The sequence below is a fragment of the Camellia sinensis genome, chromosome 1, assembly GCF_055761805.1.
Source record: "Camellia sinensis isolate YWXY chromosome 1, ASM5576180v1, whole genome shotgun sequence".
Classification (NCBI taxonomy): domain Eukaryota; kingdom Viridiplantae; phylum Streptophyta; class Magnoliopsida; order Ericales; family Theaceae; genus Camellia; species Camellia sinensis.
In genome coordinates, this window is record NC_138961.1 from 136,542,901 (window position 1) to 136,570,120 (window position 27,220).

Below are 27,220 nucleotides of genomic sequence, written 5' to 3' on the forward strand. Positions count from 1 at the left end.
ATCTGTTGATGATTGGTGATGATGATGATGTTGTTGTTGTTGATTGTGTTGTTGATTGTGTTGCTGTTGAAACAGGTGTGGGGGCGTGGGAAATTTTCGAGGTCGGGGAAACCCGATCCCCGTTGGAGGGCGGGGATGATCCATCAATTGCCAAACCAAACAATGTTTAAATGAGTACACACAAACACACATGCTTAATAGACACTATCACATGCTTCCATTACGCGTTGGTTCTTGCTACTTTGTTGCTTGCAGGTGCATCAACTCGGAAAATGAATTCAACAGTCTCATATTTTGCATAGTACACAAGAAGAAACGGATCAAATTGCCAATACTACTTAGTACAGGGTTAAATAATGTTCACAATTCTACATTAACTAACACATGGAAAGTCACTTGAATAAGGAATCCTACAATTAAACAAAGCAAAAGGAAAACAAAACAAAACAAAACAAGCAAGCCTAACATTACTCCAGCTTGACATCTGACAGTTTCATCTTTTTAGCTTTCTCAGTGGAAGATCATAGTTTGTACCAGAAACAAGCACGTTAACAACACCACCTGCAGGTTTAACTTCAAAGGTTTTCACCATTCACAACGAACCTAAAGTGAAGAAAAAACTTTATAGTATGACACTGCAACTTCTTGTTTAGGCAGCTGCCAATATCCCACCAGGCAAGCATCTGTAGAAAAAATATAACTCCCACACTAGTGAGCACTTTGCATTTCAATGATGGTCAGGATTATTTAGATAATTTGCATTCTTCGATGAAATTTTGAACTCTTAAAACCTAATTCTTTTTTAATTATGTTGATTGAAAATGTAAAAACTCCATACTGCAGGAGAAAATGACATGTTACAGCACGGTATGTGTTAAACAAAGCATTCAAATCCAGCAACACGAATTTGTCCTTGTTATTTAACTATATTCCGTTAATTATTCATGTTTATTCTATAGCTCTTATATCCTCATTGCCATCAAGTCAAATGAAATAAAGGATCTGTATCAGTGCAATAATTAACCACCTTTACCTACTTGTTGTCATCAGTTCGTGCAGATTTGCTTTCCAAAGATGTATTTGTTTCTCACTATACCACTTTTATGGCCTCTCATCTATGTCAGGATCCTCATCTAAAGAAAATGTTGTTTCTTTTTCTTCATTATTATTATTATTATTTTGGTTAAAACTATGGAAGAATTATTGGTTCTAAACTGGAAGAAACTGTTGTTTCTTTGACTACCCAACATTTGCCATTTACGTTTTCTACGAAGATCCTCACTTTACAGAAGTTGATAATCACACAAGACTCCGGACTAATACTCCACTTCATCAATTCCTTTGCATTTTGTGGGTTACCCATTTCAACGTACTAATTATTACGAAAAAACAAAATAAAATCCTCTTCAACCACCTCTCCCTTATTGACAACTAACAAAAGATACCACGAGGTCTGAAAAAAATACTTTCAAATACCTCGCAATTGTCAATTGACACCATATTAGTTACATTTTATATATTGGTTTTATCCCTATTTCCACTAAATTCCTCAGATTCTAAAGAGACAAATTACATATATACAATCAGTCCTAAGTTTTATCAACCAATGTTTACCTGCTTCTACAAAGAACCACACATGACAGTCATTCTAAATACTGCCTAATAAGGCCATAGACTCGTATAACAAATGGAAAAAGAGAGGCTATTGTGATTAAAGAATCACTTGCCTGTTGCAAATATTTCAAGGAACGTATAAAAGAACTGAATTAGTTTATTTACAAAATATAAATAAACAGAAAGTCACTCACTATCTTAGTATCTTCTGGTTGTCTGGGTTATTTTGAAAACAAGCTCTCAATATAACACTGGAGGATCTAGAAGAGAACCTCAACCTCCCATCCATTTTTTTCTTCCTCATCTCCTACTTTTTGCCCCTTCTTAAAATAGTTAAACTCAGATCACAACCAGGACTTGTATCTGAAACAACTGAACTAGCTTGTATAGCTTTGGATTACTAATAATTTGTTTTGCAAAGGATGAAATATCAATTGGCAGAGCCTTATAAATGTCCAATGTCATTTGTTCAAATTGCTAACAATTTCACATAAAACGGAACTCGATGGCATGTTTAGCAGGTACGTAGCTCTAAATAGACATAACAATGTACCTTTTAGTTATGAGCTGAATTCAGTGCCAAAACTGAGAGCATGACATTCAAGATTTCCCATGTTCAACTGCAAAATAGCCAAGAAAAGAGTTTAGGCATGCATATGCAATATCATCAAACAAAACCTTGCAATCACATTTTAGGCATGCCAAACACAAAATAAGAAGAGTATAAGAATAAATCCCTTGTTAGCTCAAAATTATAAGGGATTGAAGGACAGGAGTTCTAAAAGCAAGATGACCATTTAAAAAAAATGATAAAATTTTAAGTCAGTAGCCCGAACCAAAGTTCAACAAAAATCCACTCCTTTTTTAGTGTTGTATATAAGGCAACTCTGAAAAGGAAAATTACAATTATTTCATGCCAATACAAAAGAACAAAAACAAAAGTTCCCCTAATTTATGAGAGAAACAAAGCCTGAGTGTGCCAAAAAATTAAGAGAGAGAGAGAGAGAGAGAGAGAGGAAAAAAGAAGAAGATCATGATACTCAAAAGGTTTTGCAAAGGGGAGAAAGACCAGTGAACAGGAAGAGAAAGTCATAAGATAACACCATTATTCTTTATGAAATCATGATTCTCAAAAGGTTTTGCAAAGGGGAGAAAGAACAGTGAATAGGAAGAGAAAGTCAAAAGATAACACCATTATTCTTTATGTTCCTTTCTCTTTTTCTTTTTTGATACTTCACTTGTAACAGTTTCTTTTGGCTGTAGTGGATAATAAGATTACTTCTGCATGCAACCAAACATGATTTACCTTTACCCGAGTCCCAACCCCTGCCATGGGCCGAGAAGACCCTATATTCATGGGTAGATGTCGTCTTCAAGACTAAAAACTCCCAAGGGATTTGAATGAAGTGGAACCGATTTCGAATCAATCGGTCAAATCACTTGACTGCCGAGAGATTCAGAAAAATGAAACGCGGCAAAGTGTTCCATATCGATGGATAATGAAAGCCCTCCAAAGCTATGATCTCTTGCCCCTTTTGCAGTTCAGCACTTGATACCAACCAAGATAACACTTGAGTCAAAGCCAAGTCACCAAATCTATCTTCTTCTTATCCCAAGATGAACCAACAAGTCCTCCGTTAAATGTCTTATAAATCATTTGGGCAACTCACAATAAGTATGTGCCTCTTTTTCATTTTGTAAGGAATTGTAAGAAACCTTGTTTAATAAGTATAAAGCACTTATCCTAAAACCCAAAATGTAAATTTTGTTTTTTAATGGTCTACAAAATAATTAACCCATTGAAGCTATTATCACTTTTGGTTTAATGGTTGAATGACTTGAAAGCCTATTATTATCTTTCAGAGGGGGAATGACCTCAAGCACTGGTTTCTTGCTTTTGGAACTAAATCTTCTTTTAAGTTGAGAAGTATACACACCCACAAAATCACATGTCTGCATTATGAGTTTCTCTAGTTTATAATTGCTTTTAAGTTTTTGTGCAGGCAGAGAAGATACAAAAGCTTACCACCACGGCAATTCCTGTCTCACCAAATCTAGGAATGCATATAAGTCTTACCACCTGCCCTTCTGATCCTGCACCAAAGGATTACCATTAATATATTTTTCAGTAAAAAGTTAGAAGAAAATAGTACCACATAAGTCGGGGTTCATAGAAAAGTACCCTTTATTAGGCGAGTCGCATATTTATCCTGATTACCGATAAAGTAAACATGGGGGCAGCTCTCAATGAAAAAAGGATCCCTATCAGTGAAGGGATAACACCCTGTAAAATACAGATAACATGATTAGTAGGTTAACCAGACAACACAAGCCATGCACAACTCCATGAGAATAATGTTCAACCATTCAAGTTTTCTAATTATCTTTTTTCAGTAAAGATAGTTTCTGCTATCTCCTCGTCACATTAACTTGCAACTAGTTCAGCATCTGTCTTTGGCCACACAAAATTTTCAAGCCAAACAACTCTGCAGGATTACGAAACAAATTGCAAAAGAAAACAATAGAACTTATAGTAGGATATATAACATATACCAAGGGTGTTCGGTGCTGTTGGCGATATATGCCTCCATCTCAACGTCCGTTCCATAAATTCCAGTTTATCTTTTGCTTCGGAATATTTCTCAAGATCATCAATGTTCTGACCCGATGTTCCAAGAAATCTGAAGATGAGAAAACCAGTGTTGCTATAATTTTTGACTCCTGAAAGTACAAAATTTTGAATAATATATCTTACCTGACGTTATCAAGCTCGAAAGAATGAGGATTAGGACAGGACCTAAAAGTGTTATAAGCTGATGACCCCGGGAAAAGGCATCTATGCAAAGGCTGAAAAGCGAGGGATATAAAATGAAATCTATTGCTGCACAGTAAATACATCACTAAATGTACACTCATAGGTCATAAAAGAAACCTGCTGTGGTAAGGAGAAATTTGCGGGGTCATTAGGTCCTGGCATTATATCTAAAGGTACACCAGCTGCAATCTTCACGCAAATATAAAAATTAGGAATCTTGACTTCACACCAATATCAATTTTGCAATACACTAATCCAAGTACCTGAGTCAACAAGATATCCACTTCTTTGATTGGCTCAGACAATTTAGACTGATCCTTTGAAGCCAAATTCTGTGAAAAAGAAAAAGAGTGTCACTAATGGACATGCTGCTGGTGATTTTTGTTGAACAAAATATTAACTCATTAAATTTAGGAGAATCAAAAACTCTAGTAGTTACAAAAGATGATGAGTTTCTAATTCTTCTTGGATTCATAAATTAAATGATAGGTTGGTTTGGAGGCAGTCATAACCAGGGAGAGGAGATTACAGAGGGGGAGCATGCTGAGGCCGCATCGGTGTAGAAAGAGATGTTGCCTTTGACAAGTTGGTTAAAGTAGTAGACAAGGTGGTAGCAGTGATGATGATTTAATAAACATAAGGTGCTGAAATTGCATCTTAAGGAAGCTGTAGTTGAGTGGCACTGAATAATGGAGATTCTGGTGCTTAAATGGTGATGACATTTTTTTAAAATGGTAAAGGTGTAAAAAATACTGTATTATTGATTGTTATTTGATTACAAGATTGATTTTATTACAATTCCTATACAATCTATATATAGAAGAAAATGTGGTAGTAGGTGTAGTGGAGGTGATAGTGGGTTAGGTGAAATGGAGTGTGTGGTGAAGTGGAGGTAGGTGAAGTGGAGTGTGTAGTGGAGTAGGTGAAGGTAAAGATGAGAAATTCTAACAGCCCCCCGCAAACTCAAGGAGGATAGAAACTAACCAACTTGAGTTTGAAGAGAGGAACAAAACAAGAAAATACATAAAAATAAACGAGGATAAGAGACACTGTATGGTCGTGTCAGACCATTGGTGAAGACACTGGATGGTGGTGTCATAACGTTGTAGAGGACACTGAATGGGGGTGTCATAACCATGTAGAGGACACTGTAAGGTGGTGTCAGACCGATGTAGAAGACAGTTTATGGGGTCATGTCGGACCGTTGTAGAAGACAGTTTATGGGGTCATGTCGGACCGTTGTAGAAGACAGTTTATGGGGTCATGTCGGACCGTTGTAGCAGAGAATGTGGTGACAGTTGTTGTGACAGTTTACGGAGTCTTGCTGGACCCTTGTAGAAACTAACCGGAATCAATGTCGGGACAGTTTACAGAGTCTTGTCGGACCCTTGTAGAAACTAACCGGTATCTATGTCGGGACAGTTTACAGAGTCTTGTCGGACCCTTGTAGAAACTAACCGGAATCTATGTCGGGACAGTTTACAGAGTCTTGTCGGACCCATAAAGGAGCTAACCGGTATCAAATGTCAGGACAGTTTATAGAGTCTTGTCGGACCCATAAAAAATCGCATCCTCAAAAGGTGCGCTCAATTTTTCAAAAAGGCGTGCCATCAAAAGGCGTGCCCACTTTATCAAAAGATGTGCCATGAAAAGGCGTGCCAATTTGTCGGGCGGCAAGAGGCGCGCGATGCGCGTGGCTGGCCCTGGCTATTTAAAACAGGTTGAGGCGAAGGCTGTGCATACTAGCCTGAAACCTCTGAACGCTCGGAGAGCTTGTCTCTGCAAATCTTGAAACACCCGGAAACTAACCCTTCTCTGAAACACTTAGCAACTCAAAAACATGGCCTCGTCTTCCCGTCCAGCTACCCAGAACCTGCTCACGCTCTTTCCAGAACTGAACGAGCCCACAAGAGAAATAACGGGTGCGGTGGCCAGTGAACCGCAACCAAACACCTCTGGTTGTGCTCCATTGAACTTTCCGATGCGGTCGGTGGAGCAAAAAATGGCGATGCAAACTGATATTGAGGCTAATCAGTATACTCTGAAGTCATGCGTGGAAACCATGACGGCGGTCACAAATTTGTCGAACCGGCTGCAGAGTAGGACAAATGAGGTGCAGCATTTAAATTCCCAGCTGGCTCTGCTCCAACGCATGTATAAGGATGCGCGAGCAGAGATAAGCGTGCTAAGGGCAGAAAACAAGGAGCTGAAGCGGAAGGCCACCGTGATGTTCCGATTTGGAGGGCCGCCATATGCTGCAGGGGGAGAGTATGGGGGAGGGAACGTGCTCGGTGGACAAGAAAACACGTAGGCAACACCGTCAAGGGCCGCCCAGGACGGAGGCAAGAAGAAGAGACCGGCGGCAGAGTAGGAAGAAGTGAGGTCGGTGGATGACCGTCTGCAGAAAAAGAAAACAAATCGGTTGTTTGTGGGTGTTGGATTTGTTTTGTTTTGTTTGGTTTTTTTTTTTATTTTTTCTTTTTTTTTTTTTTTTTTTTGTGGAAAATGGTGATCAGGGTTAGCCCTGAGATGAATAAAATATGGTTTGTGGGCAAATGTGTAAATTGTTTGTTTGTTTGTTTGTTTGTTTGTTTTTTTTTTTTTTTTTTTTTTGTTTTTTTTTTTTTTGTTTTTTTTTTGTTTTTTTTTTTAAAGGAAAAATGATGTGTCAAAATAAAGTTGGGGTAACGCCCAACAAAAGGAAATGATGTGGGGAATATGGATGGTGCAGAAGTGGAAAAGGCTGTGCAATATATTATAATAAATATAGATATATATATATTAAAAGTAAATAAAAAAAGGTGAGTGGGGATGTGAGGCCGGAGTGTACGGCGGCGATGGACTTGCCGGCGAACGACTTGTCGGAAAAAAAGTTGCTGACTGATGATTAAAGTATTCCTTCGGCAGTGCAAGGAAGGCTCCGAGTCGGGCTGCGATATGAAGGCAAACCCGCCGGAGACTCGGGAGCAATATGGCGAAGAACTCGAAGTTAAAGTGTAGAAAATTCCAGCGGGCAGCGAAGGTAAAGTTGCCGGCCGGCTGCCCGCCGGTGAGAAAAAAAAAATAGGCCTAAATCTTAGTGCTCTGATAACATGTAAAAAATACTGTATTATTGATTGTTATTTGATTACAAGATTGATTTTATTACAATTCCTATACAATCTATATATAGAAGAAAATGTGGTAGTAGGTGTAGTGGAGGTGATAGTGGGTTAGGTGAAATGGAGTGTGTGGTGAAGTGGAGGTAGGTGAAGTGGAGTGTGTAGTGGAGTAGGTGAAGGTAAAGATGAGAAATTCTAACAAAAGGCGGTAAAGGCAACAGGTCGCTGGAGATAATGATACTTTTGGTGCATGTGGTTAGATTGGAAGGATCAAAATTTCATTTTAGTATGATGTTTTGGTTAGATTGGAAGGATCAAAATTTCATTTTAGTATGATGTTTTGGTTAGATTGGAACATGTTGGAAATATAATGAGAATCCTTTTTTTTTTGTTTTTTGATGGAAACGAATGAAATGTTTGGAAATACAAGCTCAATGATTAAATAATTGAATAGGTCAACACATCCCTTTTATATAAGGTGTACAATACAAGTGTATAGTTTAAAAGTAAATTTAATGTGAGTGTATAATTTGGAAGTGAATTCAATGCGAACAAAGACCAATCAAATTAATGTCAAATAAATCAATGTTATCATGCACATGCATATATGATTCTAAATATATACAAGGTCAAAGAAAATAAGGTTTAAAAAAATATAATAACAGTATTAATAGTAAACAAAGGTCAATAGCTATCCAAACCCCAAGGAATTGGCCAGGTGGCAAGGCCTTAGGTCTTGGGTCTTGGGTCTTGGGGGTGCAAGGTTTAGGGATCAAAACCTCTTAGGTGCTAACAATTCCTTGGGGCCATTGGATTGCGGGAAAACCCTTAAATTAATCGTGGTGCACTTGTGAGAAACTCATTACCGAGGGCTTGTGGGTATTAGTCGGGGTTTCATCCGTACACCCCAATGCCAATTAAAAAAAAAGGTCAACAGATATCCAATGTGTGGAAGGTTCTTTGGGCAAACAAGGTTATTATTTTATTTTGTATTTAACAAGATTAAGGATATGGTGTTCAATAAAGGTAAATGAATATTAAAAATTCATAAACAAAAGGTTTCAAAGGTTATCTAGGGAAGGTAGTTCGCCATCGTAATATAAAACATGTGGTCACATTTGGTAATGTTTTTTGTTTTATGTTTTGGAAAACATTAAAATAAAATGAAACTAAAATAAACTGATATGGAAAACTTGTTTGGTAAATTGTTTCCGAAAGCTGTTCTTGGAAATTTTTTTTGCATACACGCATTTTTTAGGAAACACTTTCAAATTGTTTTCACACAAAATGAAAATAATCGGTGCTTCCGAGTTTTTCATATTTTTGTTTCCAAAAAAATAAAAACAAAAATTTTTGAAGCACACTACCAAACAGGGAAAGAAATGCAAGATTCTAGTAGTAGTAGGTAGGGTGCACATGGATTGGTTTAGTTCAGGTTGATCTCCAACAAAGAACCTAACTGACCTACCTCAGTTCTCAAAAATCATAACCAAGAACTGCACCCTAACTGAAACAACAAACAAACAAACAAACAAACCAAGCCGATGAAGCTCGGTTTTATTCTTTGGTTTTAAACCATGGGTTAACATGTCACTCATAATTGAGCTGAGTGTTGGGCCTACAAAAAAATTGACATACAAAGACATTATAATAAATAATTTATATAAATACATATATAGAATAGAAAAATAAGAAAACTGGCATATGATTAGAGAAGCACAATTTCGATGGCCTAAAGTTGTTATTGCATCCCCAAGCGAAGGTATTGACAGTCAATCAACAATTCCAAGATTCAACTCAAATCATTGCCAGGCCTTGTAACGTTCACACACACTAGATAGAAGGTATGTAAAACCCTTTATGATAGAAGTTACCCAAAACAATACATGAAATTATGTAGGAAAATTAAAGACGAGAGAGGAAAAGATCTGTGTGTTTCCTGGTGTGGAAAACGTGAGAGAGATCTCATTGCCTTATATAGACAATCAAATATCTATTCATGAAAAAACACACCTCTTGGTTAACGTATGTTTCTCATTAGATAAAACTCTTGGCCAAGGAACTGATACCCAATAACGGTTAAGAAAACAAATAATAAATAAAAAATTAAAAACAAAAACAATTTAAAAATCGTAGCCACGCTACAATGCGGGACAAGCACATTTACTAAACATACACAACTACGTGGAAGTTTTGAAACTTTCTATTCAAGTTCCAACAGGGCCAACAATCAACAAGGCCTAATGAATTGACATTGCTGGATCAAGCTCATAGTTATATGATGACATGCAAGAGAAACAATTTACTCCAAATTGATGTGCGATATGTGAATCATACAAAGATCTGTGAATCCAGAAAAGACATGTGAATCAAGCATATGAAGTCTCCTTTTCACTACATCTAAAACAGTAGAGAATGCATCATGTAGTGGGTGTTTGGGAAGTAAGTTTTTATATAGGTTTTTTTAGTTGTATGATATTATTGGATAAAAAATTTTGGTGTTTGGAAAGATAGTTGGGTTTTTTTGTGGTTGGATGTGATGTTTGCGAGAGAAAAAGTGAAATGATTATGGGATTTGATGTGATATTTTGTTTGGATTTGTTTTTTTTGGTTTTGCAAAAACTATTTTTTAGTGAAAAAAAAAGGGAGCTTTTTCGATAAATCCTTTTTCTAAGAGTTTTATTCCATCAAATCCATATTCTTTTTGACTATTCTATTAGGTCCTATTTGAGGTAAGAAGACCAAAATACCCTTTTCATCTACTTATGTTCCATTTAGTCCACATTATTTTCTTATATTTCAGTAAGTCCTATGGGTGACATAATTACCAAAATACCCTTAATGTGAATGTTCACACCGTCAATGTGAATGTTCCTATTTGAGGTAAGAAGACCAAAATACCCTTTTCATCTACTTATGCTCTATTTAGTCCACATTATTTTCTTATGTTTCAATAAGTCCTATGGGTGACATAATTATCAAAACACCCCTAATGTGAATGTTCACATTGTCAATGTAAATGTTCACACCGTCAATGTGAATGTTCACACCGTCAATGTGAATGTTCCTATTTGAGGTAAGAAGACCAAAATACCTTTTTCATCCACTTATGTTCCATTTAGTCCACATTATTTTTTTATGTTTCAACACATCCTATGGGTGACATAATTATCAAAATACCCCTAATGTGAATGTTCACACCGTCAATGTGAATGTTCCTATTTGAGGTAAGAAGACCAAAATACCCTTTTCATCTACTTATGTTCCATTTAGTCCACATTATTTTCTTATGTTTCGATAAGCCCTATGGGTGACATAATTATCAAAATACCCCTAATGTGAATGTTCACATCCTATGGGTGACATAATTACCAAAATACCCCTAATGTGAATGTTCATATCGTCAATGTGAATGTTCACACTGTCAATGCAAATGTTCACACCGTCAATGTGAATGTTCATATCATCAATGTGTAGGGGCTCGGCGCAGCCCGGGCCAGAGCCAACCCATGTAAAGCCTCATGGGTGCTTGCCAAAATTCGGGCCGGGCCGGTCCACGGGCCAAAAAATTAGGCCTAGGCCCTAGCCCCTAGCCCTAGCACAAAGGTATTCAGGCTTTGGGTCCCCCGGTGGGTCGAGCCAAGGGGCTTGGGCCTAGACTTGGGCTTAGGTCGGGCTTGGGTGAGCCTTGCCATTTTTTTTAATTTTTTCTCCCAAAATTTTATTATTTTCCAAAAAAAAAAAAACACCGGGCCTCTGGTGGGTCGGGCCTCGGGCCGAGCCTTAAATGGGCCTTATGCAGGCCGAGCTTCAAAGCGATGGCCCAGGTCGTAGCCCAAGTTCTTGGGCTGGGCTCGGGCCCAAACGAGCTTGCCCCGAGCAGCGGGAGGGCTTCGGGTAGCCCACCGGTCGCGGGCCAATTTTACACTCCTATCAATGTGAATATTCACATTGTCAACAGGTCGAACCCGCTCCGGGCCGCGGGCCAATTTTACACTCCTATCAATGTTAATGTTAACATGTCAATATGAATATTCACATTGTAAACGGGCCGGGCCGGGCCCACGGGCGGGTTTCGGGCCGCAGGTCAATTTTACACTCTTATCAACGTGAATGTTGATATGTTAATGTGAATATTCACATTGTCAACGAGTCGGGCCGGGCCGTGGGCCAATTTTACACTTTTATCAATGTGAATGTTAACATGTCAATGTGAATATTTATATTGTCAACGGACCGGGGCCCGCCCCGACCTAGGGGAGAGCTTCGGACCGCCCACGGGCTAATTTTACATTCTTAACAATGTGAATGTTAAAATATGAATATTTACAGCCTGTCCCGTCCCGGGCAACGGGCGGGCTTCGGGCCGCGGGCCAATTTTACATTCCTATCAATGTGAATGTTAACATGTCAATGTAAATATTTACATTATAAACGGGCCGGGCCGGGCCGGGCCCGCGAGCGGGTTTCAGGCCGCCCACGGGCCGCGGGCCAATTTTACACTTTTATCAATGTGAATGTTAACATGTCAATATAAATATTCACATTGTAAACCGGCCGGGCCGAGCCCGCGGGCAGGTTTTGGGCCGCCTACGGGCCGCGGGTCAATTTTACACTCCTATCAACATGAATGTTAATATGTTAATGTGAATATTCACATTGTCAATGGGCCGGGCAGGGCCGAGCCCGCAGTGGGCAGGTTTCGGGCTGCCCATGGGCCGCGAGCCAATTTTACACTTCTATCAATATGAATGTTAACATGTCAATGTGAATATTCACATTGTCAATGGACGAGGCCCGCGCCCGGCTCGGAGGCGAGTTTCGGACCGCCCACGGGCCATGGGCCAATTTTACATTCTTACCAATGTGAATGTTAAAATATGAATATTTACAGCCCACCCCGCCCCGGGCAACGGGCGGGCTTCGAGCCGCCCACAGGCCGCGGGCCAATGTTACATTCCTATCAATGTGAATGTTAACATGTCAATGTGAATATTCACATTGTAAACGGGCCGGGCCGGGCCCGCAGACGGGTTTCGGGCCGCCTACGGGTCGCGAGTTAATTTTACACTCCTATCAACATGAATGTTAATATATTAATGTAAATATTCACATTGTCAACGGGTCGGGCCGGGCCGGGGTAGCCCATGGGCTACGGGCGAGTTTCAGGCTGCCCACAGGCCGCGGGCCAATTTTACACTTCTATCAATGTGAATGTTAACATGTCAATGTGAATATTCACATTGTCAATGGACCGGGCCCGCTCCGGCTCGGGGGCGATATTCGAACCGTCCACGGGCCAATTTTACATTCTTACCAATGTGAATGTTAAAATATGAATATTTACATTATAAAATTGCTAACCGTTCAACAAATATTTGTAAGGGTATCAAAATTAAATATAAGGGCATAAGAGTCTAAAAAATGAGTGTAAATCAAGAAAAAAGACTTTATGGAATAAAACTGTATATACATGAGACTAAATGGGTTAATAAATTTCTTCATAGACTTTTTGGGTTAAAACACTTCTAAATGGGATTTATCAATAAAAATCCCAAAAAAAAAACCCAAAAAAAATTGTTGCCAAACACCGCCGTAATCTGGTGCAAGTAAAGCTTGTAGGTTTTTGTGGTAAGGCATGCTTACGCTCAAAACTTCCAACTACAAAGTGCAAACACAGACCACAAGAAAGGAAAATAGTAAAGGGGAAAAAAACTATGATTACCATTACAACATTTCTTTCTTAATTTTACAGATAAGAAAGGTTGCAAACACATTGGGCTTGTTTGGTTTGTATCTCAAATACAATTTTTGAGAAAAATTTTCAAAATTTTGTTTGGTTCAAATTTTTTGAAATTTTTTTCCAAAATCACTCTCTCCTGCACATCAATCAATCACTTTTTCTCTCTCCTCTCTCCTCTCTCCCCTCTCCTTCTCAATCACTTTTTCTCTCACACATATCTACTCAACTACAACAAAATATCAAATCATCCAAAATTCCCAAATTCCAAAGCTATTTTTCAAAATATACAACCAAACAAACCAAAAAAAATTTCTTAACTCTCCCCCCAAATTTTTTTTTGAAAATTTATCTCAAAACACAAACCAAACACATCCATTCAATTCATGTAGAATTACTCATAAGTTTATATGCAAATATTTTCGAAATAGTAAAGTCTTTAGCCTATAAATATGTGTAATCTCAATGATTCAAGAAAAGAGTTAATACTATGAGAATTTGAGATTATGTTTGTGTGTGATTGGCCTAACCCTTACGAGGGTGAAGCACCTCTTCCTCTACTTCTTCTATTTCTTCTTCTTTGCGTACATACCCAAGATACTATTCTCGGGTTGCCCACTAAAAGTACACTTTTCAGCCCCAAAAACCTATCTAATTACCTACAAATCAACCCTAATCCCCTCTCCTACCTATTCGTCTTCAATTTAACCATTAATCCCTAAATTACTCATTGCTTGGGCCTTTAACTAGCCTCTATTTAAAAATTGAGCAACCTATATCCTACATCACACTGTCAGAGGAGCTGATAAGACTTACAACTCCATCTTCAAGACAATCGATTGTGATAAGAGCAGCAGTGTCGACCTGGACAAGTTTGAGTCTAAGGTGAAGAAGTTCATGCTTGCAGTTGCCAACAAGTTTGGCTTGTCACCATTCGAATTGGACAACAACCAGAGCTTCCTCAAGCAAGGTGCTCATGGTCTCTAAGAATTATTGATTACACTTGTCAGTCGGTGCAAAAAAGTGCAATGCTTGTTAGGTATAATTGAACGATCTTGAGAGGGTACGCCAATCCCACATTTTCTGGAAAACTATAACCTATTTACCTTATATACTCTTGTACTTGTGATAGCCGCATGGAAGCTCAATTATTACCAAGAACTAAGAAGTAGTGATACAGACAACGGACATAAACATGACAAGATATCAAATAGTAAGAAATCATTTTCCACATTCTATTCTATGTATCGGAAAGGAAATGAGAATAAAAAGTCTTAATATCTTTGTTTAAAAAACTCTACTCACAAACAAATTAGACTTTTTAGTCTTTAGAGCTCCTAAATTAAAAAGCCTAAAGGATGAAGGTTTAATAGGTATAAATCCACATTGTTTTCATTTTAATCATTGGCTCCCAAGTTATTGCCTTCAAACATGCAGTTTAGTTTATTTTATGATTCGTAAGTGTTCCCAAAGTGTCCAAAGCGTTTCTTGGTTTTAAAAATATGAAATAATAATAAGAAGAAAAAGTTTGGAAGCAAGCACAACACCTTTTTAAGGGTTCATGCTTCTTCGCATATAAAGGATCAACCTCACTTAGTGGTGGGCTTAGATCCCAGGAGAAGCGGCGGGATCTTTCATGTAAATAGGAGACTGGATCTTACATGTGGATCGGGGGAAATGGATCCTACATGTTGATCCTGGAGATTGTAAGCACATTCTGTGGTTAAGTGTGAGTGCCATCTTGCCATGGTCCATCTATGTACCTACACTGTTAAAATGTACCAAAACCTACCACTACACCTACTCCACCCACTTCACCTACTCCACCTACTACTCCACCTACTACATACATACCTCATTTAATCTTCTATATATAGGACTCATTGTAAACACAACATTCAATCAATCAATAATACAATCAATATCTATACAATTCTCTATTTTTCTTTATACATTAAATTTCTACATGGTATCAGAGCTATAAGATTTAGGCCTATATTTCTTTCTCACCGGCGGGCAGTCGGCCGGCAACCTTGCCTTCACTGCCCGCTGGAGTTTTCTACACATGCCTTCACTCCGCTGCATCTTCAACTCTCTCTCTCTGTATTGAAATTCAGGGAGAAAGACAGACACACACACATGGGCTAGTCTCTCAGTCCTCTCTTGGTGTTCGAACTCGCCTCAAGTCCCTCGCTTTGCAGAGACTCCGACCAGCACCACCTCGCCAAAACCACCGATCCTCACCACCACCCATAGAAGCCATAGCAGCAAGCAACTCACACCAGTCCTCTTCTCGGCCATCACACACACAGACGGAGAACCACTGTTGCTCCACCGTCGTCGACCACTGTTCCTTCTCTGCCTCAGTGGCTGCTGCCGGTGGTTCTGCATCTTCGTCATCCAAAACCCTAAAGCCAGTTTCCAAAACCCTACCTCTCAATCTTGGGTTTCTCTCGTCTTCGTCTTCGAAGACAGCTTTGAAATCTCTCAAAGCATCTCGTTTTTTGCCTGGAAATAAGGTTGGTTCGGGCTCAGCTCTCGGAGCTCACATGGTCTCTACGCCCGCGATGAAGCCCTTGACTTCGCTTGATTTCGACAGTTCAGTTTTCAACAAGGAGAAAATTACTCTCGCTGGTCACGACGAGTATATTGTGAGAGGAGGGAGGGATCTGTTTCCTCTGCTACCTGATGCCTTCAAGGGCATTGGCGTTATTGGTTGGGGTTCACAGGGCCCTGCTCAAGCTCAGAATCTGAGGGATTCTCTTGCAGAAGCAAAATCAGACATTGTGGTCAAGATTGGCCTCAGGAAGGGTTCTCACAGACTCCCCCAAAACAAAATAGACTCATCATCTAACCTCCACCAAAGACATAATCATCATGCTGACCATACACCATCCTCTAAAATAATAATTCTCCACACACTCACAATTTGACCCATTCTTTTTATTATTATTATTATTATTATTATTATTATATATATTTTTTTTTTCTTTTTCATCCCACCGTTTCAGAACCCATTAACAGCCTGTTCCCCACTCCCACTTTTATTATTTTTATTCCTCATTATATATTCATCATCCCCATGATCATCATTTCATCACCATCCCCTTATTTATTTATTTATTTTTTTTTTCGATTCCCTTCTTTTCAAAAAAAAAAAAAAAAAAAAACATTTACAAATTTGCACAACAACCCATCTTTTATTCATCTCAGGGATCCACCCCGATCCCAATTTTACACCAAAAAAAAAAAAAAACAAAAAAAAAACAAACAAACAAACAAACAAACAAACCACAACAAAACAACCACACCCACAGTGGGATTTTTCTTCTCTACTCTGCCGCCGGTCTCTTCTTTTTGCCTCCGTCCTGGGCGGCCCTTGCCGGTGCTGCCTCCGTGTTTCCCACGCCACCAAGCACGTTCACTCCCTCCTGCTCCTCCACTACAGCATATGGTGGACCTCCAAATCGGAACATCACGGTGGCCTTCCGCTTCAGCTCCTTATTTTCCGTCTTTAGCACACTTATCTCTGCTCGCGCATCCTTATACATGCGCTGGAGCAGAGCCAGTTGGGCGTTTAACTGCTGCACCTCATTTGTCCTACTCTGCAGTCGGTGCGACAGGTTTGTGACCGCCGTCATGGTCTCCACACATGACTTCAAAGTATATTGATTGGCCTCAATATCAGTTTGCACCTCCATTTTTTGCTCCACCGACCGCATCGGAAAGTTCAACGGAGCAAAACCAGAGGCGCTTGGTTGAGGTTCACTGGCCACCGCACCAGTTATCTCTCTTGTTGACTCGTTGAGGTCGGGAAAGAGAGTGAGCAGACCACGGGACGAAGAGGCCATATTCTGGGTAGCTGAACGGGAAGACGAGGCCATTTTCTGGGCAACAGAGTGTTCCAGAATCTCTTTCTCAGAAACGGAAGAGGTTTTTCAAAGGATTTTCGCAGGTTTTTTGTCTCAGCCTCTGCCTTCGCCTCAGCCTCCGTCTTGGTTAAATAGCCAAGGCAGACACGCGCATCGCGCGCCACTTGACGCCAGACGACAAAACGGGCGCGCAAGCCAATGTGGTGACGCGCCTCGCCATCATGTCCGGCACACCTTTTTATGACTTGGGCTCGCCTTTTGATGGCACGTCTTTTTATGGATTGGGCACGCCTTTTGATGGCACGCCTTTTGAAAGATTGGGCACACCTTTTGAGGGTGCGACTTTTTAGGGGTCCGACAAGACTCTGTAAACTGTCCCGACATTGATTCCGATTAGCTCCTTCATGGGTCCGACAAGACTCTGTAAACTGTCCCGACATTGATTCCGGTTAGTTTCTACAAGGGTCCAGCAAGACTCCGTAAACTGTCACAACAACTGTCACAACATTGTCTGCTACAACGGTCCGACATGACCCCATAAACTGTCGTCTACATCGGTCTGCCATAACCATACAGTCTTCTACAACGGTCTGACACGACCATACAGTGTCTCCTATCCTCTTTTATTTTATGTATTCGTCTCTTTTCTTGTTTTGTTAGTCTCTCCAAACTCAAGTTGGTTAGTTCCTATCCCCCTTGAGTTTGCGGGGGGCTGTTAAAATGTACCAAAACCTACCACTACACCTACTCCACCCACTTCACCTACTCCACCTACTACTCCACCTACTACATACCTACCTCCTTTAATCTTCTATATATAGGACTCATTGTAAACACAACATTCAATCAATCAATAATACAATCAATATCTATACAATTCTCTATTTTTCTTTATACATTAAATTTCTACATACACTAGTTTACAAACTACCTTCTATATCTTTTGAACTCACATAATTGCCAAAGACAGATTGCACCTCAAAGAGATACCACTAACAAATTGAGAAAAATATTCTTGGAACAGCTAATTTGGAGAGGGCATGGAAAAAATAAAATGGGTTACCTGACCGTTAAGGAGTCCAAGAGGAATTTCAACAGAATTCCCAGCAATTACTACTTGAACTATTTGAGCTGCAATACTTTGCTCCTGCTCAATTGAGAACTTTGTAAAGTAAGGAAGATAAGATGGAAAATCCCACATCAAGTAACCCAACTGTTTGAAAATAAAAGCATCAAGAAACAGCATGAACCATTTCGTCTCCTAGATGCCCTGTTACGTGATCAACAAGAAGCTGGAACTGGAGAGGGTTAGAACCACTGTTCCCAACACTCAACCCCGATACAAAAACAACATATTTGTCTTCTCCTGTTTGCAGTCAACACTAAAAGATTTCAGACAAAGCTTAAGGAACAGTCAGCAAAATGATCAAAATAACTTCCAAGGAAGACCATCCAAATGGTTGTTCCACAAACACAGTACCCAAACTTGGTTTAAATATTTGAGAAAAGATCAAACTACTTAAAGTTTAGTGCGCGTTTCCTTCTCTATATCCTTTTAAGAAAAGTATATGTGTTGGATCTTTAGACCAAACTTTCAGAAGTATGGCACATTTAAACATAGGATAAAAGACCTACAGAGCATAATACAAAGGACAAAAAATCATTTTAAACTTGAGGAAAATAAGACAGACCAAATACAAAAGGAAATGGCACAAAAATTTATGCAGACATAGCACCTCTTCTTTTATCAAGGATTCTTAGCAGTTCATATGAACTACAAGTCAACTGAAAATTAATTAATTGATCTATATCTTCAATTTTTGAACTTCAAAATATATATATATATATATATAATATATATTATATGTCGTTGTGCCTAGGTACACCGGCCCTAAGATTTACGGGGCCTTAGGTGGTCTTCAAAAATGGGGCCCTTCTAAATATATTTTTTAATAAAAAATTTATACATAAAATAATAATTACCAATAATTTTTTAATGGTTAGTAACCACAAAAAGTTTCCTTACACTCATAATCATTAAAAAATTGTAAATTAAAATTTAGTTTCATATATTAAGATACGAAGAAATCATTACAAAGACTAAAAAATGATAAAATATGGCCTTGTTTTATAATTTAGCAATAATCAACACAAATAACATTATACACTATTATCTGATAATGAAATGATTATGTTGTTGTAATACGATATTTGATAACACAATCATAATCCATATAAATCACAATCCATTAGCTATTTGACAGCAAAACACAAATTATTGAAACAAAATTTGGGCAAACAAAATCAGGAGAAAAATTAAAGAAAAATTATTCAATTAAATTATGATAAAATAAGTGGGAAAAAAAATTAAGATAAAGCTATTTATTTTATTAAAATTTGATATATATATATATATATATATATATAGAGAGAGAGAGAGAGAGAGAGAGAGAGAGAGAGAGAGAATAAGTTTTATTTTGGTAAGGCGGTGGGTTGTTGACATTAGACTCTATTTGGAGTCATTATATAATGTATATATATTTCAATTTGTTTGGACTGAATAGATAAATTTTTAATTGAGCCTAACAATAATTATATATTAATTGGGCCCAACCAAGAGAATTTTTTTGGGGCCTCTTAAACTGGGCCTCAAACAATAGAACAAGATTGAACCTATTTGAAGTTTTATATAGTACAAAATTAACAAATTTGGGGGCCTTTTTTTGGGGTCAAAATTTGGAAGCCCAAGGCTACAGGCCCTACTTGCCTTCGCCCAGGGCCAGCCCTGGGTACAAGATGGCTTGTGGTTGATTTGGGTTTGAAGTTTAAGATGCATCTCCTTACAGCCAATGGTTATACCTCAATGCTAATTATAAATTTAATTTTAAAATTCAATCTTACAGTTTTGCTTTGATCACATTTTGAAATTCTAAAGCAACAAAACATAATATTAAATGAAGGATAGGAGGTACATAAGGATTAAGGTGGACAAAAAGTCCACCAAAAAAAGAAAGAATGTAAGAAAAATTACAGGTCACACAGTACACCAAAATCAAAATCTGCAGGCTTTTTGTTCTATGCAAATAATTATCCCATGGATCATTTTTATTTTACGACTTCCTGAAAATTTTGACTCATATTTCCACCAAGTCCATGTGGTGAATATTATGGAAAGAAGAAAAAGAGTAAATCTGAAATTTCACATGAAGCACATTAGGGCATCAAGAATTAAAGATTTAGAATAATTTTGAGTCTTCATATTATAATAGTATGTTTTAGTAATCAAGGGTATAATGGTAATTCCAACAATTATTGGATATGGGTTGTAGGGGTCACCCATGGATTTTATTTGGGTCGAAGTAGAATTGGAAGTCATAGTTGGTCTAGAATATTAGTAGTTACTAAATACTTTTAGTTTCTAAATTTGAGAAATAGTCCTTATAGAATTAGGAGGCTCTTTATCCTATAAATATATGTATAATCTTAATGATTCAACAGCAGAGTTAATATTATAAAAATTTGAGATTGTGTTTGTGTGATTGGCCTATCTCTTGAGAGAGTGAAGCACTTCTCTCTCTCTTTCTTCTTCTTCTATCTAGTAAGGTTACTGTTCACAGTGCTTAGAACAAGCACCCAACTGCCCCTAAACACTTGTGTTTTCATTCCCAAAACCCTATCCTTTTATAAACCCTTAAACTCCTATTTTTTTAAATACTTTTGCAGCCACAAAATCCCACCAAATCCAGCACTACAAGTCTACTGTTGTTGCTGCCAATATACTTAACCCAGACTCACTACTTATAGGAAAGTAATCCCTACTCGTCCTACATCACCATGAAATCTGATTTTGTAATCATCAACAATCCTATAAATCTTTCTCAGCAGCTAAAGTTTTAATCGCAGTAGAAAGCAAATACAGCCATCTCCAGGACATGTTCAACAAACTATCAACTCCTGGCGCATGGGCAACTGCAAATACCTGATTTAAGTGGCAGCACAATTTGGTTTGGTAAGCCAGCTTCTAGGATATCTTCAACCCAAAAATCACCAGCACCAGTTTCTTTCCCATGCAATGCAACCACTAGCCCTATCAAATGCATCAGGTCAGTAAAAGAACATACATACTTGAAGCAGATGGTGTTTTACAAGTTTTGAATAAATCAGCAAGCATATTATTACAACCAGGATATTGCCATTGGTAGTATGGGTTACTTGCCCATTAAAAAGAAACATAAAATATGTTATGTTTGTTAAATTATGTCCACCTAATGTATTATGGGTTACTTGCCCATTAAAAAGAAACATAAAATATGTTATGTTTGTTAAATTATGTCCACCTAATGTATTTCAAAACTCTACTCATACATAAAATTCATACAAAAAACTCCACAAGAATGATGTGCCAATGCCATTCTTGTAAATAAATTCATCTTCATGGATGTTTTGTTTCAATAGGAAAGGTCCACAATGAGTCACATCATTATGCATGAATTTTCTATTTGTATATCATTACTCAAATGTATTTTTATAACAATTATACATAATTTTCATTTCAACAGTTGAGAAGCTTTCGAGAGGAAAGCGGAGTGAGAAAGTCCGCACAAAAATCAGCTTGTAACTTACAAGGTCAGCCTAAGCATGACTAAGACACAACACGAACCTCAAGCTCAAGCACTTGATTGCTACACCAAGAAAAACTTCCTATTTCAGAAGCTGAAGAAAATTACCATGCCATCCCCGGAGAATTTTCCACTTTTATTATGATAAGCAGTTCATTATACAGACCTGTTACATACACAGAAGGTAATAGCACATTCCCACGAAGTTTAACTCTTCCACTTTCATCTTCCAAAACCAAATGATCATCTGGGTGTATAAAATTATGAGGTTTTACAAGTGGACCAGCAGATTTCTGCATATTACCGATAAAGTATAAAAACTTTATCATCTGTACCACAATCTCAATCTCAATATCTGAAAAGCAAAAGGGGAAAATCAAACACAGGAAAAAAGGACCTATATTGACAATAAATACCTCCTTAGAGTACTCATCAAGAATAGAAGGTTTGAGCTTCATGTGCTTGTAGAGGGTTCCAACAATTATGCATTCCTTGCCTTCTTCCAGTCCCAAAACTGTACAGACTGTGAGAAAACAATGCTCACTTTATCAGTTTAAGCCAAACCATGAAACTCAAAACTTTATCAACTAAAACATCTAATACTAGTGTAATAGTGAATGCATATTTTGCAATACATGTCATTCAAATCAAAAGCATAACTATTCATCAAAGTAAGAGTCAAAACAACCAACAAAAAGGAGCCAAACGACAAGTTGCAATTCATACATAAAAAGCATGGACACTTTGACGAAGGTGGCATTTTGAGTCAAACACCTACACTGGTCGGACACTTGTCAACATGAGTCAAACACGTGTCCAAACATGTTCTTTTTGTCAACCTTGGAAACACAGACACGTCTAAGAAGATGGTGTGCCCATGTTGAGCAAGGTGTTGGACCCTGACACATGTTGAACACTTCCAAACATGTGTTAGACACATGTCCAAACGTGTCCTATCTTTATTATTTTATACATATGCTTCAAAAACTTAGGGAACACACGTACCTATTGCTTAGACATGCATGCAATATATTCCAAATATGAAGAAAACAAATTGGGATCCAATTATTTATAAATTAAAATAATAAAAAAACAATGTAGAAGTGTAGCTATTGATCCCTCTTCCTTTAGATTTTAGGAATTATTCTTATGTTGCATATTTTTTATCAGGCCTTATGGCTGTGAACCACAAGTATATCATTGCCGAAGGTTCTCAACATTGTCCTGTGTTGGGGGTGTAAGATATCAAGTCCTGGAGCACTTAGACCATTACCAGAATAGGCATGATAGTTAGGTGTATGCCATGTACGCGAAGCCTTTGGCCGGCCCCACCTTAGAGTAGTGGTCGGGTCAAAGTGCTCCACTTAATCCCTATCTTTGGGCTTCTACTATTCACTTCTTATATGAACAAATGCGTCCAAAGGAGCTCAAGTTGATACAAGATGACCTCTTTGCCACCAAGAAGGTCAAGGACTTTCTCGAATGGTAAATCGTACAGTTGTGTCTAGCATTTTTTGAATTTCGACTTGACGCCGTATGAGTATCATGTTGAATGTCCGTTGTTTGCACTTCTTAGAATAATACCCAATAGGTAATGACAAGAATACCCTGACAATCCTATTCTTATGAAAATCCAACCACCCAAATACTTCCAAAAACAATGTCAATTGCGTAGTCAGCAAAATTATATAACCCACAAAAAACTATTGTCTCATACCTAAAAATTATCAGCTAAAACATAGGCAATGCAAACTTAATGCTTAAACTTCTAAAACGCTGTAGAGTTAGAATTTAACACAAGGAACACGAACAGGTCTAAACTTAAAAGCACAAAACTAGTGATAAGCCAAAAAATAAATAAACAAATAAATAAATGAAATATTTGAATTGCCCACAATATTAAGTAAAAAATAAATCTAAATGAACAGAAATTTAAGACAACCCAAAGTCCCAAATCCTTGTTAGTCAAATACACAGTAAAATTCCAAGTTCACTTCCATATCAACTCCAACAAAACAATGGTACCAAAAAAAAATGAATTCCAACTCCCGGACGAATTCCCCATAAATCCAAACCATGCCTAAACCTCAAAATTAGGGTATCTACTGAAAAATTATGCTATAAATCAAAACCCAACATACAAATTGAACTGCAATATCACAAATAGTGGCAAATACATTAAATATACAAACTTGGAGGAGATAGCGAACAATACAAAAATGGCAGTTACCAGGCAAGTGGGGCTTCCAATTGGGAACGAGAGAGTAAAGGAGAGTTCTCATCAAGTGGAGCCGAGCAAAGTATATCTGGCTGTACTGCTGGCCCCTGTACATTTCCTTTTGTATCTCAAAGCTCTCATCCTGCAATGGACACAATGGAAAATAAAATAAAATTTGTCAGAAAAAATCTTGAAAATCTATAAAACAAAACAAATAAAAAGAGAATATCGAACGAAGTTGTAAAAGAGAATTTGAAAATATTTCTTTTTGTCTGTACCATGGATTGATAGACAGATTGTTTTCTTTGGATGTTGCTCTTTGTGTCGACTTCCATGGCGGGAAACCCTGAAACTGCAACTGTTGCCTATTATAATCTGGGTTTTATAGGGCTTGTCTTTTTCGCAGTACTAGTGAAGGAACAATGTGCATTGCATGATAACGCGTGCCTGTAGTTTAAGGTAATGCATAGTTGTCATTGGGTGTGCTACTGCGCACAAGAGACTAATTGAAACAAAGAACATAAAACAGAAGCATTGATTCAGCATTCATTTTCTAATAAATTAAAGGGTGCCCTTCAATCTAAGTAGGTAATTAGTACAAAGAGATACAAATGAAAGGCTAAAATTAGACATGAACCTATTAAACATCATTATTTCATGCACATAAAAAGTTATTACATCCCTAAAATGGATGAATGGTATGTACGTAAACCAAAATGAAAAAATTGTATAATAAAAGTAATTTCATCAAACTAACCGTTGCGGTAAAACAACATTAAGAATATGAAATTAAAACTGAGCACTAGCATTGACCCTTACTCCAATGACTATAAAATAAGCTCTAATTGTAAATTATGTTAACCTTAAAACACTGAAAACACTGAAGAATATGCCACTCTGTGCTCTGTATGTTGGCAAGTGTAGAAGAAAAAGAGACAACTTTTTGCTCTATAGGTAGGCATAGATTAAAAGAAGCCAATTGGTAATTAATAAAACACTAAACTCTATTAATTATTTTTTCCCAAAGATTGAGATTGCTAATGAAAATTAAGGACTAGAAATGAACTTGATTAGTCAATATTATTGGCCATTTTGCCTGCAAGTATTACATTTAGTCAATATAACTAGATATTTGGCGTATCCTCTGGTTCCTTCATAGCTTCTTCCATTCCCCTCCCTTGTCATTGCAGCCTTATCTTTCAAGGGCAAACTTGGAAAAACTATTCCTAAACAAAAGCAAAGGCAGCTCCATGGAAGATGGGAAAGTAGTAGTACTTGGGAGACTAATTAATTTCTCCTACCAGAAGAAAATAAATGGCTCAAACATGGCAGTTTGACATTGTAGCTCCAGTCTTCCAAGTTCAAACCTTCAACAACAGGGCCAGCCCTGAGATTTAGGAGCCCCTCTTACATTTAGAAAAAAACGAAAAATAAAAAATAAAAAATAAAAAAAGAAGTTGATGGATAAAGTAACAACAATATTTTTATTTGTTGGCGGCCACAAAAAGTTTACTTGCACGTATAATCATTAAATTATATCCTAAAATTTAGGTTTTGCTTATAATTAAAATTATAAATCATCTGTTTGTTTCTTGGTACCAAAAGAATTTATCAAGCGCTCATGATTGAGATTGAATAAAAAACTTTTCTGCTTTTTGCTTCTTTTCTTCTTTTTTCACATCAGGCAATATGCTTCCTAGGAGCCATGACTATATAATAAAAAAATCCACAAAAATTCACAATCACTAACATCTGCAAATAATATGTTTTCAGAAATTAGAGCACAAAAAAAATTATAGATTTCCATTAAAGCACATAAATCAGAGACTTTTCTAATTCAACCAAAAAGTCAAAACACCCAATCACATCACTCTCTACTTTTCTGCACAGAAGAAATGAAAAATCTAATTAAAATAGTTAATTCCCAAACCAACCTAGCTTCTCTTCTTATTTTCCTTTTCTATCTGTTCTTCATATTTTTCTTTAATAAAAACAACAAAAACAAGAATATAAATTATTTGTTTGCACTTTATTAATCATTTTCTAAATAAACTGTGTGAACTGAATAGTACATTCACATGAACTAAATTGAAAATGTAGGCACACAAATCATGGCAAAGAAAATTAGTGAAGCGAACAAAAACTAGGGGGCAAAGAAATTAGGGCAACAACTTCTTCCATTAAAATGTGGCATATATATATATATATATACAGGGAGAGAGAGAGATAGAGAGGAAGGAGTCACTCACTGCTGGGTTGTTCTCGTGTTGGCCGAATCGCCGATGCTGTTATTGCTGTCGCCGGACCTGGAAACGGAAACGGAAAGTTGGTTGGTTCCCCTCGTGCGGGATAGGACGAGTTCCTGTGTTCTCTTATTCTCTCTCTGAACGCTGATGAATTCAATTGAATTTTATTTATTTATTATTTATTTTTGGGCTTTTACCTCTTAATTTATTAACTTATTATACTCTATTATTAAGTTTTAACTAAAAAAAAATTTAACCTTTAACTCTCATTAAATTTTTAATAATTAAAATTATTCTTAAAATAATAAATATTCATCATTTATGATTATTTATAAAAAAAAAATATAATAATTTGATTTTTAAAATTTAAAACATTAACTTTCAAATTCAAAAATTTTTAAAAACTTATATGCAAAAAAAAAAAAAAACTAATATGTGTTTGATTTCAGTTTTTTGAATTCAATTTTTTAAAATTTGAGTTATTTGTTTTTCATATTTTTTTATTTTTAGTAAATATTTTTAAAATTTTAAGTAATTTTTTTTTTTTAAGCACATTACTCTTTTTTTGTTTTGTTTTTTAGATGGTAACCAAACAAATAGTAGCAAAACACACTAACAAGCAACGTTAGCGGCTACAACTTCAAACAAGGCCTACGAGACCTCCTCTATCCATATGAGCTGGTGGTCCAAATCTCTCGCCATCCGAGTTAGACCATGTGCCAACATATTGCCCATTCGCCCCACATGGCAAACTTGAAAGCGCCAAAACAATCTACTAGCAGCCACCACTTGTGACACAAGATGACCATATTTCGATAAGAGCTCAACACCCTCCTGCAAAGCTTTGACAATATTTAAAGAATCCCCCTCTAGAGTAATATTCGAAAACCCCAAATCCTTCGCTAGCTCAATTGCTTTAGCTACGGCAAATGCTTCAACACAGTCGGCATCCACCCAGAATGGTAATTGCTCTATCATTGCGGCCATCACTTCAC

The 27,220-nt window shown here is 37.4% G+C and overlaps 1 protein-coding gene across 6 annotated transcripts; it reads right to left on the bottom strand.

The window, feature by feature from the left end:
* Positions 1-292: 292 nt before the first annotated feature.
* On the bottom strand, positions 293-26,412 carry LOC114292097 (DNA polymerase delta small subunit). 6 transcript variants are annotated; one of them, XM_028236012.2, is made up of 16 exons: positions 26,229-26,412; positions 24,258-24,426; positions 23,992-24,121; positions 22,178-22,284; positions 21,928-22,054; positions 21,122-21,229; positions 18,393-18,508; positions 18,206-18,289; positions 4,693-4,761; positions 4,547-4,618; positions 4,370-4,461; positions 4,168-4,295; positions 3,797-3,898; positions 3,641-3,708; positions 2,168-2,234; positions 293-683 (listed from the first exon to the last, which is right to left on the bottom strand). In XM_028236012.2, exons 2-15 carry the CDS (start codon positions 24,312-24,314, stop codon positions 2,175-2,177), a joined length of 1,320 nt encoding a protein of 439 aa, XP_028091813.2. In that variant the 5' UTR covers positions 24,315-24,426; positions 26,229-26,412; the 3' UTR covers positions 293-683; positions 2,168-2,174. The 6 variants fall into 6 exon arrangements, with proteins under 6 accessions (XP_028091813.2, XP_082741071.1, XP_028091811.2 ...); XM_082884945.1 differs by having other exon boundaries at positions 24,258-24,481; positions 26,229-26,402; XM_028236010.2 differs by having other exon boundaries at positions 21,928-22,090; positions 24,258-24,481; positions 26,229-26,399.
* Positions 26,413-27,220: the final 808 nt, after the last annotated feature.